The sequence below is a fragment of the Anas platyrhynchos genome, chromosome 16 (genome assembly GCF_047663525.1).
Source record: "Anas platyrhynchos isolate ZD024472 breed Pekin duck chromosome 16, IASCAAS_PekinDuck_T2T, whole genome shotgun sequence".
NCBI classification, from domain to species: Eukaryota; Metazoa; Chordata; class Aves; order Anseriformes; family Anatidae; genus Anas; species Anas platyrhynchos.
The window spans coordinates 1,985,122-2,003,960 of record NC_092602.1 but is presented as its reverse complement, the minus strand read 5'-3'; the positions used below and the strand labels follow the sequence as shown (position 1 = coordinate 2,003,960).

General features: G+C 36.7%; 1 protein-coding gene across 4 annotated transcripts in view; it reads right to left on the bottom strand.

Annotated features, from left to right (window-relative positions):
* Positions 1-18,839, bottom strand: part of HECTD4 (HECT domain E3 ubiquitin protein ligase 4) — a 70,224-nt gene that overhangs the window by 24,615 nt on the left and 26,770 nt on the right. Inside the window, exons 17-44 of one of the 4 annotated variants that reach the window (XM_038187298.2) lie at positions 17,960-18,088; positions 16,656-16,780; positions 15,663-15,816; positions 15,292-15,392; positions 14,049-14,247; positions 12,512-12,658; positions 11,205-11,309; positions 10,371-10,534; positions 9,986-10,219; positions 9,636-9,828; positions 9,346-9,450; positions 9,174-9,262; positions 8,458-8,633; positions 8,163-8,298; positions 7,867-8,008; positions 7,581-7,747; positions 6,860-7,006; positions 6,381-6,565; positions 5,815-5,968; positions 5,201-5,481; positions 4,714-4,903; positions 3,509-3,590; positions 2,665-2,867; positions 2,345-2,480; positions 1,614-1,796; positions 1,208-1,378; positions 612-781; positions 66-181 (exon numbers count right to left, since the gene is read on the bottom strand). In XM_038187298.2, coding sequence (XP_038043226.1) covers positions 66-181; positions 612-781; positions 1,208-1,378; positions 1,614-1,796; positions 2,345-2,480; positions 2,665-2,867; positions 3,509-3,590; positions 4,714-4,903; positions 5,201-5,481; positions 5,815-5,968; positions 6,381-6,565; positions 6,860-7,006; positions 7,581-7,747; positions 7,867-8,008; positions 8,163-8,298; positions 8,458-8,633; positions 9,174-9,262; positions 9,346-9,450; positions 9,636-9,828; positions 9,986-10,219; positions 10,371-10,534; positions 11,205-11,309; positions 12,512-12,658; positions 14,049-14,247; positions 15,292-15,392; positions 15,663-15,816; positions 16,656-16,780; positions 17,960-18,088 — 4,384 coding nt within the window. The remainder of the gene's footprint in view (positions 1-65; positions 182-611; positions 782-1,207; positions 1,379-1,613; positions 1,797-2,344; positions 2,481-2,664; positions 2,868-3,508; positions 3,591-4,713; positions 4,904-5,200; positions 5,482-5,814; positions 5,969-6,380; positions 6,566-6,859; positions 7,007-7,580; positions 7,748-7,866; positions 8,009-8,162; positions 8,299-8,457; positions 8,634-9,173; positions 9,263-9,345; positions 9,451-9,635; positions 9,829-9,985; positions 10,220-10,370; positions 10,535-11,204; positions 11,310-12,511; positions 12,659-14,048; positions 14,248-15,291; positions 15,393-15,662; positions 15,817-16,655; positions 16,781-17,959; positions 18,089-18,839) is intronic. The other 3 variants (XM_038187301.2, XM_038187299.2, XM_038187302.2) reach the window with 3 other exon arrangements.

Below are 18,839 nucleotides of genomic sequence, written 5' to 3'. Positions count from 1 at the left end.
TTTTAAGAACAGTTACATCTCTGAACTGAACAGGACAAAGCTGCAAGGATGTGCTGAATACCTACCAGGGCTGCATTCCTGTGCTACTAAATTAAGAACTTCTACAGCAGCTGGACACTGTTGAATGAATTCTTCACAGAATGAGCTGTCTTCTAACAGCTGAGCCATCACCAGGCATGCTCTTAATGGAAAAACAGTATGTTTAAAGTATTACAAAAAGAGTACAATACATGTAAAGACAACTTTGAATTCAGTGAAGTCAGGACTGTTTTTAAAAGACGACAGAATGTTTATTATTATTATTTTTTTAATCTTGATGGATAGCTATCCATTGGAACTTCTAGTGACAGCTTTTGTCTGCTTCCTAGCATTTACTTGCATAAAGCATTTGCTCAGTATATTGCCAGTGTTACAGAGGACACTTCAATTTTGGTGCTCTTTTTGAGAACATCCAAGCACTAAATGTACTTAAGGAAGCAAACAAATTTTCATTGTCCCCTGATGTCGTATGTCAGTACCAACAGAGGAAGAAAACAAGAACCCATGCAATTTACTTGAACATTTTTGTACGTCAACAAAACAGACTGGAGTGCTTCAGAAAAACAACTCACCTGGTTCTTATTTCAGCAAGAAGCCGGACCACTGCCATTACTGGAGTTGAGCCATCTCCTGTTGCAGGAAGTGAGGTGTGAATAGATAGACTTCCCTCCTGAGGAAGCAACATGGACTGGACTGCCTGTACTACCTTCTCAGTAATGGACAGTTTATGAAGAGGCAATGCCTGATGGTGGGGGGGCACGGTAAAAAGTTAAATTCAAGTAGTTAGTTTCTAAGAAATGAGGGCGTTTTATTACCTGGAGTTAATTCTCATTTTGTACTATCACAAAAACAGCACCAAACCACCAACCAAAGCAAGCAAAAAAAAACAAACAAAAAAACAACAAACAACACACACACAAACACCCCACCACAGTATGCAATGGAACATCTTTAAGCACCAAAAGGTGAATATTTATGTTACTTGCATGAAAACTTAAATATAGATATTAAGAGATGGTTAAAATGAGGCAAACTTCAGAAGCCATCTTTAATCAAAGATGAAAGACATTTTACATGCTGCAGATTAATTGCCAGTATGCTACGACAAAACAAAAACCAAAATACAACTGATATTATACTTTATATCAGATTCTTAAAGCTACCGTACCTCAGATCTTGGAACACAGAGCCTAGACAATGGAATAGTTAATGTGTCTGATGCTTGTGAGGTCTTTCTACTGTCTATACTGGTAGGTGGAAATTTGACCGTTGCTATACCTTCTTGTTCATTAATAGATGCCACAACTCCAATGCTTCCTGCTATTCCTTTACCTAAAACCTACAACCAAAGAAGGTTTACATAAGATTTATGGTTTCACAAACAAGAAACATGGAGTGCTTAACACCATGCAGAAACTCAACATATAACTGCAGTCACCACGTAAGTGTTACTGAAACTGCTTCACAATTGCAGGCAATCTGCACACTGCTTCAGTTATACCAATGCAGGCAAAACATGGTCAAAAGCGTAAGTTGTCGTTTAAAGGTACAAAATGTGAAAGGCAGCAGATTACCTGGACTTCAGAACCTATTTTAATTGTCTCCTTAAAGCCACCCAGAGCACAAAGGGCAGCTACTGCCTGTCGAGCAATTCTTTGAAGTTTAGCAAGTTTCCTTCCACTGCTACTCCCATTCTCCAAAATACTCTCTGCATATTTCCCAAGTTGTGGAATGTACATCAGAGCCCGAGACAGAACCTGAAGACAGAAGCAGAAATACCAGATAATGACTTCAAAGCACAATTCAAACAAAATCCAACACCCCAAGCTTCCAGCCCACACAGTCTCAGAAGAATTATTTTTGTTCTCAAAGAGAATTATATAACTCAGAATATTATAAGTCCTCTGAAGTGTGAATACCATCAAAGCTAGCTCTGTTCCCCAATAACTTTTAGAATCACAGAGATATACACACAATATTAGCAGAATTCTTCACTCAGGGAGTTAGCCTAGGCAACGGATTATGTGTTAAAGCTTTTAGAGGAACATAAAAGCAATACACCATATATTTTCTGGCCAATGCTGTAGACCTTCAGAGGTCATGCCAGGGAGGACTCCATAGCAAAGGTAGAGTAGCTACCTAGCAAAGGCAAGATAACTACATATATGCAAATGACACATCCTGGTTCAATGTGTCACAAAATGGCAGTTTCCTGAACTATTCCAGGTTGCTGATAATTAAGTTCCCTTCATTACTGAATGTATTCTTGGTGCACAGTTTGGTATCTGATCTTCTGTTTGCTTACTTTTTCAGCAGTTGTTGTCCATATCTGAGCTGCATTTGATTCTGGTGCCATCAACAAGCTATGCAGCAAAGCGATCACCTCTGCTGCCATGCTGTTTGCAACGTGACCACTGATGAATGGTCTTACAGGGTCCGTCCTATACACAAAGGAAAGAAAAATTTTCAAAACAATAGAAGGAAAGAACATTCAGCTACCAGCAACAATATACCGCACAAAAAAGGGAAGTTTATGAACCTCCAAACTATTTTTGAGAGTGCTACAAATACCAGAATATATAAAGAAGTAGAATGTATTCTAAGTATAGAATCAAAGTGACCTACCTGGCAAGCTCAGAATTTCTCTCTCTGCAAATAGATGTTTGTGCAGTCTTCTTTTTGTCCCCAGTGGACATCCCACTAGTTGTTTCCGGATTGACAGCTTCTATGGGTGGCCCAACACTAACTATCAGACCAGACTGTGCCCACTTAGTCGCCTTACGAAGAGCTGCAGCAGCTTCTTCTGTAATAACTTCACAGCAGCCACTCTGAAAATAGTTGTCGTAAGAGAAATAACGTTAGTTCTATTTCGTTACAGTGTATTGGCATTTAACTCTACTCCTTCTGAATACATAAAAGCACTGGGAACACATCAAAACATCCTCCTCTGTATGCATTACCAGTCATGAGACAAACTCTTTTTCTCCCCCATATACAAAGATCAGGTATTAGTGTGGAGTCAGTGTGTTTAGATGTTCTATTCTTAGCATAATAGCTTCTCTTCTCTGACCAGAAAACAATACACACAAAAAAACAGCAAATAAGTACTCATGAATATTTCTGTAAAAATTCTCTTGAGTATGTCTGAAAATATATATAAAAACTGAGTTTAAATAGGTAGCTTAAAGTTCACACCAAGAACAGGCATTAAACACTTGTGGAAAGTGAATATTAAAGGAGCATAAACATGACCTACAATAGTGAGAGAAAGTATTATTTTTCAGCATTTGTTACTATTTACATCAACAACTCTCTAAAGATAACATTATACATAGTTTTCCTTCTAAACTGTTTTGCGAGCTAAAAAAAGGAAACAACATGTAACAGAGGATTTAACATAAGTGAAAACAGAGCTCTGGCTGGCCACCAGTTTTTAAGACTTTGAGTATTTCTCTATTTCTTTCCTTACTTTAGTCATGTCACGATCCATTTTCACCACTTTCTCCATATTGGCTCCAGTTCCAAGTCTAAATGGACGACCTTCTGAGCTACTATTAGAGTGAAAATAAAACACATTAGCTTTACTTGCGTTGGTGGAAAAAAATCTCAATTATACAGACCAATTTAATGTATTATGCTTATTTTTAAATGATTTCAAAGCAACCCTTGCAACTACACTGCTCAACAGCAACAGAAACACTTGATATAACAATTAGAACATACACAATTATACTGTAATTTACAACAGGAATTAACTGCTATTGAATGCAGTTATTTGCTAGCAATTTAACCCTTCTCTCCTCAAAAAGAAGCCTAACGAAATTCTTTACTGAGCACAAATGCCTAAGGGTGCTGAGTTAGTTTCATCTAAGAGTAACCAACAACTGCATCTTTTAGTGTCGTTTTAAAGCATGGATACAAAACTGACAGAGTGGGAGGAGATGAGACAAATAGTGCAAAACGCAGAAGGTGATAATGTTGGTTATTTGACAAATCTAGGCAGATATGACTGCATACTAAGAATACTGAAGAAGCTATTGAAGAATGTTGAAGAAGCTAGCAAGTTATTATCCAGTCTATGCTTTATTAAAAGCAAAACTTTTAAAGCCATTTTCCCCATAGTTCTGTGAGTCCTACACAGTCTAATATTTGTAACAAGACATTCCATCAGAAAAACTGAACATATCATTTAAGTAGCTAACTTTTTGTGTGATCTTTTACAGATAGAGCAAAATGTTCTTTTGCTAGTGTTTTACATAGCTTGTAAGCAAGCCAAAAAGAAAACAAGTCATGCTCCATCACACCCTCCTCTTTCTTTTACATATCTGTATACACTGGTCTGTTTTAGCTTTGCTGCTCTAACCAGTAGTCTTCTACAAGAGAAAACTTCAAGAAACATTTAGGTCCTCTCTGCTGCTGCCCTTCCAGAAATTCAGTATAGTGATGTGCATTTTAATCCAGGTAAGAGTATACTCTGCATAAGCCCTACAGACAATTCTTGCATTGTGTTATTCTTTGCCAGGAAATACGATACATTGGGAAGACATTTTGTTGCTTTCCCATTTACTGTTATGTCTAGGATGCATTTTTTCCTACAGCTGCAGCACTTAAAGAAAAAAGGAGAAAAAAGAAATGGAATTGGCTGTTAATTCTAATCCAATGAGTTAAGATTACCTCAGTAATGGCTGAAGCACTTCATGGGATGACTGGTCTTCCCGTTTATGAATAAAAATAGAAAGTTTGCCATCCACTGCCTCACTTTCTTCTCCAGGATCTTTATCGCCTTTTATGGAATTCTTAGGGCTGGTTTTTGCTAAAGCAGTATCTGGTTCAGAGGCAGTTGGAGAAAGAACTGTCTGGCATCCTTGAATTAGAAAGGAATAAACAAATAGATAGTATGAGTGCTATTAACAAACTTTCTTGGCCTGGAAACTAATGCTAAAAAACCCTCGAGATGCATCTGTCACTGTGACATAGATTCTAGTCAGAAAACAGTTAAAAGTGGCAGATAGAAATGTTACAGAAATATCATAAACTTTGAACACCAACATATCATATACCTTTTCCTACGCAAGCCTTCTGTCAACACAGAAGCTCTTTGCAGAAAGAGGACTTGCTTGGCAATTTCTCAAATTAGCATGACACCAAAAGATGCTGGTACCTGGTACTACATAATCTGCCAGCTTTGCTAAGAGCAGAGACGCGATCTTGGAGGCTGGGTCACTTGGATCATCCTGTTCACTGTTCAGTGAGGGTACAGAGTAACTCCAGGGAGGCAGTTCCACATTTCCACAGTCTTCAACACTCATGAGAGGTAGTGCAGCACGACACAACTGGAGGATTATAAGAACCAATTTTGGAGAAGGACGTTGATCCAAGAGAAGTGACAGAAGTTTGGACACACAGGCTGGCTGGCTCAGGATTGCTTTACCTATGTGACTCCTGAAAGGGGGAGGAAAAAAAAAATCTAATTAACTGCTGTTAAAAAAAAAAGGAATGCTTGATTGTGATTTTGAAATGAAAAACAAATGAATTTATTATTTAAAAGATATATTTAAAAAATGCATCTGACAAGACTTGATCTGCAACAGTTCTTACATAACACTTGATAACACTGATTAAACACTAAGACTGAAAAAAGTGTCAGTTTATAGTCAGGTTTCAGAATGGTTTGAAAGTTATCTTACTTTCACTACTGTCAGAAACAAACAAGAACCCCCACCTGCTTTCTTACATAGAAAAAATATAAATATTCCAGAAACAAAGGCCTAGTACCTTGACAGGTCATTAAGAAGACTGAGAACATCTTGAAGTGCATCATTTCCTGCAGCTTGATTACCACAACACTCTGTGGCTCGTGCAAGGTGATTGGTAAGAAGGCTGGAGACCTGACGAGCCAGACCAGAGTGAACAGCTTCTGTTGAACCACCTTTAAAAGTAATTCAAGAACATGCAATTATAAGTAACAAAAATGGATGTACCTATCTACAGGTTCCTTCTCCACACACTGAAAATAGTCAAAAATATTTTTGTTTTGCTCCAGCACATTGAAACATAAAATTTTACGTTTTGAATTAAAAATAAAGCCTAATACAATATCCAATCAATTAATCTGGAACAGACACAAGGTGATGGTGGGGAAGCTAGCATGAAAAAGCAAAACAAACCACACAACACCAACAAGAAAACTTCTTTTATATCCATTTGGATGTTCTAAGGAACCCAAACACCGGTGAAGTCAGTGAATGAATGCCCTGTTTTAAATACATGTTCACACCACTTCTCATGCACTTGGACAGTTCTCAAGCACACAACAGAAGTACAACTAGCAGCGTCCCTACCTTCCTCTTTCTCCCATTCAACGCATCGATTGGCTAGCACCTGAAAGGCAGCCCAAGCCATGGTGGCCACCTTCTGTTTCTTAGTCTGTTTTTCATTTGAACTGGATTCCGTCTGGCTGCTTAAACTGCAGAGTCGGTCCATAAGCTGTACTAGGCCACTCCGTACCAAACACTTCTCTTCGCTCCTGTATCAGAAGAGAAATTCAGTAACTTTTCAGTCAGTAACAACAGACTCAAAGATAATCAAGAATTTGCAAAGTAATTAATTGCCGAGTTAACAGAAGAATTAGATGGTTTTCCCTCTCCCTTCCCCTCCCCAGATGAAATTCTGTATGCTGAGACAATTTAACAGGATGTTCTCAGATACTCCTCGTTACGAAAAAAGGAAGTATACTATTCAACACTTCTCCTTATAGGAAAACCTAGTAAGGACAACTGCAGATCCTTTCCTTCCCTTTCTGTAGGAAGTACTTTCGTACCTTGTGTAAGGTATAGTGCACAAGAGGCCAATGCTATTTGCACAAGCAATGGGGTAGCGAGCACACAGTGAGACCACGGACGTCATAGTCTCTCCAAAAGCTTCCTGGACTTGTTCCACCATCCCGCCACACGTGAGCTCTTCAATTCTGTTAGCAGCAAGACATTTGACATCATAATTTTCTAGGTTAAATAAAATGAGTTTCCAAATATAGCTTTAAAAGAATTATCATATATTAAGAACTACCCAAGGAAGATTTAGAATCAAAACAGCAAGTAATTTATTTAATGCTTTAATGTGAGATACATGTAAACAAGGTAGTAAGGAAGTTTTACCTAAGACATGACTGAAATTTGATTACAAACAAAATAATTGCAAAATATTTAGATGATAGTATTAGTATTGGCTATATCTACACTAATACCTAATTGAAGTGAATTTAGTATCAGCCAAGGTAATAAGATACCCTATAAACCCACCTGTGAATGTCACATCAGTATGAAAGGAAAAGTTCATCTACTGCCAAATAGAAGTATTTCTTAAAAGCTTCCACCTTTTCACCCCAGAAAGTGTAATATAAGGGGTTGTTAAAAGCTTAGTTCTGCAAACTCGAGCCCACATAACTAATCACTTCTCACAGTTTGTTCTATGCAATGCAATTTGCTACTTTCTACAGAGACCAAAACATTAAATTATTTTTAGAGAAAAAAAAACACACAAACCTTGGTCCTCCTTGAAGTACCATGGTCACTGGGCCTACAAGATGTGTCACACCACCAACCCGAACAGCTGCTGTCAGCAACTCTCTCATGTGCACTAGGGCTTGCTTCCTTGTGTTCCCACGACGCCACCTGGTCTGAGCAGCTAGCAGAAAACTGCTGCTGGATACCTATGAGATATTACATTTATTTATTTTTCTTGTTAAATGACACAAACAAGACACCTCCCATAAGCATGGAGTTTTGAATTTGAAAATATAATGGATTTAGAACATTTTAAATGACTCACCGCTTGGTCAGGGTTTGTTCCAATGAAAGCAAACAGTTGCCCCAGTAAGACACTGTACGTAGGCTTATCTCTGCTATCCTCAATGGTCAGTGACTGCAGAAGAGTGAAAGAGCTACTTCTGTGGCTGGTAACGTGGCGTCGCCTATGAGAACATAGAATAATTAGGCACAGTTCCAGTTACATTGACCCAATTAAAACAACAACAACAAAAATAACGGTAAACTTTGCAAGCATATCACTTAACAACACAGGCCACATCACTGTAAAGCAGATTAGTAGAATAAAGCCTTGTATACCTTTGACTTGATCTAGCAAACTCAATATCTTCGTTACCAATCATTTCTAAGTCAGATGGTGCTGACATACTGCGAAGGAAGACGGGCTGGCGGACTGCATGTGATATCACTTTTGTTTCAGATGCCGATTTACAGGCTGCAACATTATACAACGTGAAAGAACATTACTCCTGGTGTAGTAGGTTATTTACTAATTGCTTTTAAAAATCACTGTGGACATTCCAGTAAAAGACTGGATGGGCTATATCTCGAGGGGTGAAGAAAAAAAGAACTACGCAGGTAATGAGATATTTACCTGGAGTCTCTGCAGGGGTACCAGATATACTTCTTGTGATGCCAGACTGTGCTGCAATAGTGACGTGTAATAACAGCTCTGCTCTGTTCATCAAGCTCTTAACTAATGTTTTGGTTTTTGCTAGGGGATGATAGGTCCTCTGAATCAGTGAATTCACTTCTTGAAAAAATTTCTCTCTGAGATTGTGAAAAAGGAAAACAGAATAAGACTCAGTTACGTTGTACTGCCTTCTGGAAAACTGTGAGAAAAGTTATTTTAAAGAAGACACAGCGTCAAACTACTTTTCATGCCGAAGTAGAAAGCAGAACAAAAATTAAAGAACTAACTAGATGATTTGTTAAGTAAGTATTCCCAGCTGTAGGTACTAATATTAATTACTTAGGACAAGTGTTTCTAAAATTTTAATCATATTGCTAGACAGACAGAAAAATTAAGTTTCTAAGTATCTGTATCCCTGATTAGAAGTTCATCTGATTGTTTCCGATTCCAAAAATTGTTTTTTCTCCATAGGTCTACAAGCTTTTTTTTTTTGTTTTGAAAACATATAGTGCCAGATTCTATTTCACATTATTAGGTGTCAGATGGTATAACAAGATTGAAGGGCTGACTTCAGTATTTAATGTACATATGTAGCCTTAATCCTGCACACCTTCTTACAGAACTCACAGAAATTCCACAGCTGCTTAAAACGGTGCACTCAACATCTAGCTACTAACCTTAACGCCAGGACCACATTCTCGAGATCACTTCCATCAAAAGAAACCTCTTTCATTGAGCACAGAAGTTCCAGTTCTTTCATCTTGCTCTAATCAAAGCAAAGGAAAGGGATGAACATGTATTGAAAGAGCAGCCTAAAGCATGAGCACAAACAGCAGTTGCAATGCTTACCTCATTGAAGTGATAATCATAGAAGAATGGAACATTGTTCTCCAGCTTTCCATGCATGGCATCATCTACCTCATTCTGCCATTTCTGTTCCAGTTCAGCCACACTCTAACAAAGAAACAAAAATAAGACTTACTGTACTTGTTCATCTTAGTAAATAGAAGAGATCTTTAAAGAAAAAATATACATTTTGTATTTTTAGGTTTCTAAAATGTTCTTAATGCACCTTTATTCTCAAACAAACAAGAAGACTTATGTTTTCTTATGTTTTATTTGTGTAATTTTATTTTTACCTGTAGTTGTCTCTCCATGGCATTTAACTTCTTAAAAGTCTCTCCCATAATTTTACAAAGTAAATCATATTCCTCAGCATGTTCTTCCTGATACTGGAAGTTTATCAGGGACTGGAGTGCATCAACCAAATTCAAGTGTTTAATCACACATGAAACTACCATCTCCTCCATTACTTCAGGCTGAATCACTTCCCTAGGGTTAATAGGTAAAACCAAGCTGATTAAGCAAGAATAATGAACAAAATTCAACAATTTATATTTGCAACTTGCTAGACATCGCATTCACAAACAGGTATTTACAGCACATTAAATGATACCATCAAGCTGACATAGAGCAAATGACTACTTACTTTATACTAGGTCTAAATTGAGGCCGAGCACGTCCAGAAATTTCCCTGAGTTTTATCATGATTCCTGGAGGCAGCCTAATCCTAGGCAGATCAAAATAGTGTCCAACGGGAGGCACTAGAACATCAGAAGGATATGTAAATTCTCTGTCTTCATCTATAGTAAGAGGCAGTGGAGAAGGACTTGGTGTAAGGGCTGGAGATATTACACCATTAGCTTCCACCTGCCACTGGCACCTGGAAAAATAAGATAAATGGATGAAAAGGATATATATACATATATATATATACACACACACACACACACACATATATATATTCATATATGTATATAAATATATTTTTTCCTCCTCTCTCCCATCCCCCCAAACAAAATTTGTTTGTTTACCTTTGTAATAGTTTAGATCTTAAAAGCTCTTGACAGGTTTCTTCATCTTTGGTAATTTCTGGTCCATTGTATAAAATTCGAAGCATAGAACAAGCTAACACAGAAAGGCCAAGTGCCAGGTCAACTAAGAATGGCAAGCCTCCTGACACATCCTCTGAAGACTCCTGTAGTAGGAATAGCAATAAGTTGCACAAGTCAATCAACCATGAAGTCCTTCCCTAACATATTTCAAAACAGGATATCTGTATATCTTAGGTAGAGGTATACTGAAATAATGCTTTAACAATTAAAAGCAATATAAAAAAACAACTCAAGACAATAAAGAAAAGATTTGAGCAATTTTTTTTCCCTGAACCAAGATAAATGAAAGTGGTAAAGTTATTTTTGGTTCAATTAGTCCTTGGCCCGCATATCCTTCACCTCAGACCTTGTCCTAGCTCCACAAGAGTGGGATTCAAGTTCCCCCCACCCCCTGGAGTAATTTCAAACATCTCTTCAGAGAAATTCTCATCTACAAGCAGCAATAGATGTTACTGACTTCATCCAAGTCCAGTGCCAATGACAAGAGATAACTAAGACATCTTCATAAAGCACTGAGCATGCTACAGACCATGCTGCAGGGCATCTCTAGCTAAGGATGCTAAATGTCTAAAACTGAGTTCTTTTACACTGTAAAAACGTCTTGTATTTACAACCAAAATCAGTAAGCTGTTACTGTTTTAAATCTTAAAACTAAGCTTCATTTTTGAAGCGTACTTCTATTAGATTTAAAGTATGTAACAGAAGATAAGTTTAAGCTGAACCTGTCCCATGGAATCTGTCACGTTTGAGTACCTGTGCTCGAACAGTGCAAGCAAAGCCCCACATAGCTTTGTCTGGAGTGTTGTGCTCACGACCACTCCGCATTTCAAAGGAAAAGGTGACCGTATCTCCTTCCACCTTAAAATTTTGAAGGGTAGGAGGAGGGAAAACAAAACAAAACAAAAACAAATAAGAGATACATTTAAGAATTGACGCAAAGAGGATTTTCATAAAAGTGCCTTAATTTATGGACTAATATTTTTGATGACAGTTATCTAAGTATTATTTTTATCTTCAATTATATACTTTGATTTGAATTTCTTCTCTTTTTGTAAGAGTATCTTTTAGTGGACAAACATATTTTAACTTTGCTGCTGGCTAATTACAGTGAAACAACAAAAAGGTCGTAGAGAGAATTTAGCATTTAGAATTTAGGTCGTAGAGCAGAATTTACCAAGTCAACCCACGTTACGTGGCCTTAATTTTCATCAAAACACTTCCTTTATTTGTCTGCAAAGACCAGGCAATAATCAAGGCAGGAAGGCAGACAAGCTCTTCAAGATGAACATCAATGTGTTAATAGAAGATTTTGCTGAATGAACAATATGAAATCTAGGTCTGAAAATTAACCAAAATTCCATTAATTACTAACAATGTAGTGCTTGTCTGAAGTTGCCTTCCAGTTCATTACTTCTTATTCTTCTTTTTGGCATTATGTTTTGTTATGTATACAAGCTCAGATTTAGCATGGGACAATGTAACAGCACAAACACAATAAAAAACACTGAACGCAATCTGAGGAAACAGTGAAAAATTCTAGAAATAATGAAGTTTTGACAAGTTTGAGATATTTTTCAATCTTAGTTTTACTGAAAAAGTATCCAATATAATTTTAAAACACTACACAAATGGTCATAGAGTTGCTATATTTACAACTTGTTATACTTGTGGGCTATTATCAGAAAAAAAAAATGCAATCATGCCCATGGGCCTTAAGAAAATATGCACAGCCTCAGACAGGGCAAAAATTCCTCCTAGGAAGATATACTTATGAGAACAGTAATACCATTAGAGATTCCAGGACTTGGAACACACCACTAGTCAATTCCAGTAAGAGGTAACAAAACAAGGTAAACTCAAAGAGAAGAATCACACATAATTACGGGTAAGTTAAAAGTTGTTCCCCAAGGACATAACAGCCCACTTAAGAAGCAATCTCATCACGGATAACCACACACTTAAAAGCTTGGACTTCATTGCTCTAAGGTTTAAAACAGACTTGACAGGGTTTCCAAAGAGGATTTTTCTATGTGAAATATTGTTGGATTATAATACTGTACCTTTACTAAGTCTTTCGGCCAACCAGTTCCTAAGACACTACGGCTGCCATATCCCAGTGTATTGCCTCCATACTCAGCAACCTTCCTACTGTTTGTGTTAGGACCAGCATAGATCACCAACTTCAAAACATAAAATACACTGTTAGACTGTAAGAGAAAAACAAGAAAATCTAATAATAATAATAATACTTAGCACTTACACCGCGCTTCATATTTTCAAAGCGCTTTATCTACATTAACAAATCCTCACAAGAGCCCTGTGAGGTGAGTTGGCAAGTATTATTATCCCCATTTTACAGATGGGGAAACTGAGGCAGAGAGGAAGTTCAATGACTTGCCCCCAAGGTCACATAGCAAGTCAGCAGCATAACTGGGAGCAGAAAAATCAGGAGAAATCCTAACTTCCAGGCCTCATGCTGAGCTAACTAGAACATACTGCCCCTAAAAATAAAGGGATTGATCCTGCTCCCATTGAAGTTGGTATTTTATCACTGACTTCACTAGGAACACAGTAAGACCCAAAGATTTCTGGAGGAGCTTAACTAGTAGTGAATGACGTCAATGACAGTCAGTATCACAGGACTTGCTCTATAATGTTGAGGAATATATGTCAACAATTAATAAGCAGTACAAATAGCTCCTTGATTATACAAAGAAAAATGGGTGCTATTAGCTGTGTTCTTGAAATTGAAGGTAGTTGTTCCTATTAATCCATGTAAACAAGCTATTTATTAATCTAAAAAAGTAACCTTTCTAGTTCTGCCCAGTTTAAACAAACTGCTGATCTACAAAGCAGGCAGCTAGATTAAAATTTGAGAAATAACAAAACATTATCAACAGCAACAATGAGAAGGAAATCAAACTTTCAGAATCTGAGCCAATACGAAATGAGCTTAGAAGAGTGGAAGAGTTATGAGTTTATGGAGAAAAACAAAAAGCCCACACCTCTGGAGCTAGCAGGTGTTTCAATATTTTATCTATTTAATAACTACCACTACTTCTGATATCTGTGGCCAAAACTTTTATAATTATAGAGTCTAACTCTTAACAAAAAGATCCACGCTATTGATAGGTTTTAAACAGTGAAACAACCACTAGATATTATGTTCTAAAACAACATACCAGAGGAATTAGGCACATACTATTTTTGGATTGTTTCTCCAAGAATAATAGAAATGAAACAAGAATTGTCTATCTTCACTTCCCTGCCTTTTCATGTCAACAAGTTGTACATTTTCTATCACTGAGCTAAGTCTAATCTTCTTTGTGCTGAGAACTCAAGGACTCCTTTGAAAAGTTATTCACACTTGTACAATGCAAGAAATAACCTCTTTGCATTGTGTACTTTACAACCTTGAAGTAAGTAGACCGTAACATTAGTGCACACTAATATCTTATCAATTAAAACCTCCCTAGTTACCCTGACCGCTGGCAGTAAGGTGCCAAGAAAGCCAAGGGGCAGAAAAGATGAAAATGAGAAGTGCTGCTCACAAAAATATATATGAAAGAAGGAATTTCTGAATCGGCCCTGGCTTACCTTGTCGTAATCATATTGTGAAGAGCATCTGTTGTCAAATCTAAGATATAAACAGCGGGCTCCTGGAATATGTACAGTTTCTTTAAACTTATAGTTATCCCTGACAGGATGAACTGTTTCTACAGTCTTCCCAGCAGCCCAGGGAGCAGGGATCTTCAAGCCTGTAAGAAAACCTGGTTCTTCCTTCTCTTCCAGCATTCTGAAATAACAGCAAAAAATCAGTTTCTGAAATTCAATACACAGAATTTCAAACATAAAATTATAGAGTACTTATAAACACCTCCAAGTATTGATACGCAGAGGCACAGAGTAGTGACTCTGCTGTACTGAGGGAACATGCAGAATTTAAACAGCATGAACTCTCTCTAACACAGATAACTATGCCAATCTCGAACTTCTCAAATCTGAACTTTTCCCTACACTTGCAAATTTCCAAATTATGGTAAACAAATTAAATGTGCCATTAAAAAAAAAGAGTAAATAGAGTAAATAGTATTATATAAGGGTTCAAACATATGATTGGAAATGCTAAAAAAATCCTACTAGGACAACACTCAAAACTGATTACATTGTCATAAAACAATATGCTTATTATTTCACTGAAGCTTATGATTTGGGAGAGGAACGAAAATAAACTCTTCAGAGTTTTCACACATATTATATGTAATCACAAGTTGTTCAATACTACAGATTCTGCAATACTGCAAATAGATATGATGAGCATGTTTTATTTAATTTAGCTGAGCTTTTCTATTTCTAAGCAGAAACCGCTCAGCCTTGATTTGAGACACAAGATTTTAATGCAGAACTTAAAATTGTTATATTACTCTATGTAAATTAAATTACTTAATATCTTTCCAATATTATTTTAATACTGTATCTCATGACCCTAGGGTAATTTACATCTTCTCATGATGGTTTTCCTTAGTTTAATTTCTTCTAAGAAGAGCATCTAGAATTACCTCATGCTTGAGGTAAAGGAAAAGACAAAATAAACCAAGCCCTGTGGAAATACCTTGGAAAGATCAAACACTTAATTCCACATGCAAAACAATTTTAGAACGGACCACCTTTTATAATGACTTCTCTCTCTCAGACAGCCTTATATAATATTAAAGTGTTTTTTTTTTTATTTTAAATTTTTAAGAATGCTGCTTTAAGATTTATTTCACAACAATGGTCAAATCAATATAACACTTAATGTTATTCTGTGAACAGACCCAAATGTGAAAAAAAGAGTCACCTCTCATCAGGTAACAACTTCCCTTTCTGTTCTGACACACCACTGGGTGAACTGTTTAGTTCTGAGAAAACTGGAGACTGAGTTTTAAGCAGCAGTGCAGTCTGTGGGACAAAACATACAATGTTAGAAACGTACAAGTTGCAAACTATTTTAGGATTGAGTTATTGAAACATTAAGAATTATAACACTGTTATTGGCAATTAACGATTACTTGGTACAACAGCTACTAGTGCTTTTGGCACTGCTGAGCAATTCTCAAACTATGACCTGTGCATCACTTACTGCAGAAAGCTGACCAAGATCTACAGCATTTTAGAATGCCTACAATGGAAAAGAGATGTTGCGTGCGATTGCTGACACAAAGGCCATACCTGACTTGTGTAAAGAACCAGCTGCACCAGCTGAGGCATCAAGGCATCAGCCATAGTTAAAGTTTGCAGATTTGGATGCATCAGAGATGTCAGAAGGACAGGAAGCAGATGACCAAGCATAGTAGCCTTTGTAATTTGTTCCAGGCCTTTTAATCTGTAAAAATCAAGGTTTGTATAGTAACAACTATTCTCATACTATATAGTATCTCTACTATTCTTAGTAATCTGTTTAACATTGTAACTGTACAAGCAAGTAATTCAAAATTAATAGGAAACATTTACTTTATACTTAAAAAAAACACAAAACAAAACAAAAAACTTTTATCTTGAAGACATTAGCTTCTCTCAAGTATTAGCATCCCCGTTTTTGCTGTCATTTCTTATTAAACAATGACAGAGCAGAAAATGGTAAATTAAGAGTTTAATAATTACTCAGCAAATGATAAAGTCCCATGTGGATGGGTTGAAAGTCCACATCAAACAAATATTTGTTCAGTATGTATACTAAGTTCCTAGTACATGTAGCTCAAGGTGGTGTAAAAGTATCTCCATCTACAAAATGATATTTGAGCATGAAACCCATCCGAAAAAAATCTCATAGAACTTTTATTGTCAATTAATAAAAAAAAAAAACATGTTCAGCTACTAGGAGCGTAAACAACTTTAAAAAGAGAAATTTGAAATTGCCCTAGCTTATAGGAATATTCTCAGCTGACAAATTAGTTTCCAGTTACCCTGCTCAGTGACAATGGTGTTTAGACTGAAAACTTAAAAATTTGAAGAGTTTCTACTACAATCTAGTAAGCTGGCAGTACCAACATGGAGAGTCTGATTCTGAAGTCTTCAAAACATAAGTGCTAAGCAAATGCTTTACTAACAAACAGTTCCTATACATTCAAAGCTCAAGTATGAAGTTATAACAATGAATACGTAATACTAAACGCACTTGCACAAAACCCAGCAACTTACTGTTCTAAAGTTAGCTTGTCTTACCTTTGCTCTCTATCAGCAATGTCACTGTTTATTAGTGCTGTAGTGACTTGCTGCAGCATTTCTAAGACTTCATCACATCCCGTCAGAATTTGCGTAGCAAGAGACAAAATGCTGGTCTTTAGCTCCTATGTACAAGAAGAGTTAAGATACTTAAATTCTTAGAGAATAGAAAAAAACGACTGAACAAAATGATGGATTTCCAAATTAAAACAATGATAATGTGACCTGGCAGGCCTGCAGCAGTAGATTCATCCAAGACTTAAATTTGATTAATGCTAAGCCCCAAAGTGCTGGGAGAAACTAGGTGCATGTTACAGGATGCACATCCAGTTTCTAGAGGGAAGGAATCCCCAAGTCCAGCATAGGAAAGAGAGCTGTTAGCCAGCCAAGGTACAGCATTGGTGACAGAATGTCCTAGCAGGTATGAGGATCACTGTAGAGAGAGAAGCTGAACAATGAAAACATGGGTGAATAGTGAAACAAGAAAAGTACTACAATATTTAGCATTTATTCAATGAGCCCAAACAAATAACTTTCAACTGCTATGAATTACAAAAACACAGTCTCAAAGAGTAGCAAGACAAAACCAGCTCAACAAACAATACCAAAAATTCAGAAGTCAATGCTTTTACAGAGGAATTACTGTTACAAAAACCACTATTAGACAGTCTGCACAATAGGACAAACCTGGCTTCTGTGAGTTCAAGACTATTCCAGCAGTAATATGAAACTGCAGTATTTTAACAAACCGTATATCAAAGCAACCAAACCTTGTCTTCTAACAGTCTCTTTGCCACAAACACTGATGGATGATGGTTTACATAGAGACAAAACATGGTTCTGCATAAACTTTTTAATTAAAATTATGAAAAAGTCAGAAGCCAGGTAAGGGAAACAAGAAAACCCTTTTATACAAAAACCTGAAAAATACTTCTTCAGGCTGCATAATAAAAAAAATGATGATGGGGAGAAAGCAAGATGTGTGGGTAACATGTTTAGAAATGACTCCTGGCATATGAATTTCCTGACTAGCACATATCTATTAAAATGCATTTTTAACCTAATGATACATAAATTAAGGAAATGAAGTATTTGCTCTCACTAGCATTACAGAGCTCAAGCTGGAATTTCAAACAGAACTGCAGGCCTTAGCTGAAGAACAGGAAAAAAAATGCCTACAGTAATTTAACTATACCAAGAGTAAAAGAAATGACAAAACAGCTTAAGAATGCATAAGAGAAACAAGAGGTGTCAGAGGAACATTGACTGTAGAGAGCCATGCTGGAATAAAACTTGGTGTTTACCTGTACCTTCAATGTCTCTCCCTGCAAGGAGCTGTCACTGTCATCATTTTCATCAGGTTTAATCAAAATAGTGTTACTGAGGAGGTGGTTCTGTACAGCCATCAGATACCGCAAGCATGAAGATGCAGCCTTTAACATAAATAAGTACACTGTACATTATCTAAACACTTTAATCAATCTTGATGCAGGCAATCCTTTTACTTAGAAATAGGAAAGAGGAAAAAAAAGGATAGGAAAAGGACAAGCAAAACCAAAAAGCTATTTCCTTTGCACAGTTTTTTTTTTTTTGCTGATTTACTACAAGCTTTTTAATTCATATGAAATAAAATAAACTAGCTGCAAAATATTGAACGTTGTGAGATAGCATGCAAAGCATATAAAGGATTAACATTGTAGTTAAATACATAGTATTAGTAGTAATGCTAATTAGTAGTGATACATAGTGTCATTATAGTAATACTCAAGTACCATAACTTCAATGCTACTATAGAGCTAAATTTTGTTCACATTGCTGAGGGTGATAGTTCCTTGCTACTACTCTTCCCAACCTGCTGCTGTATAGGCCACGACTTCCTGTCCCACCCCAAATTTGCTTGCAAGCTCCCTTGGCTTTGCAAGCAACCAGATCAGGGAGCTGATTCCACTGAAAACATGTATGCATAGTATGCATTAAAAAAATAAATCAACTTCCATTCATTTTTCACCTATAAATGACAGCCTTTCTGCTTGTGTGAACCATTATTCAAAACAACAGAATTTATTTTCAAGTTGTGAACCTTTGAAGATTGAGAGACACAAAATTTCTTTAAACTGAGAAAGCTACTGAAGCAACAGGAAAACATGCCCATACGTAAACCAGTTTTAGCGTTACTGAACAATT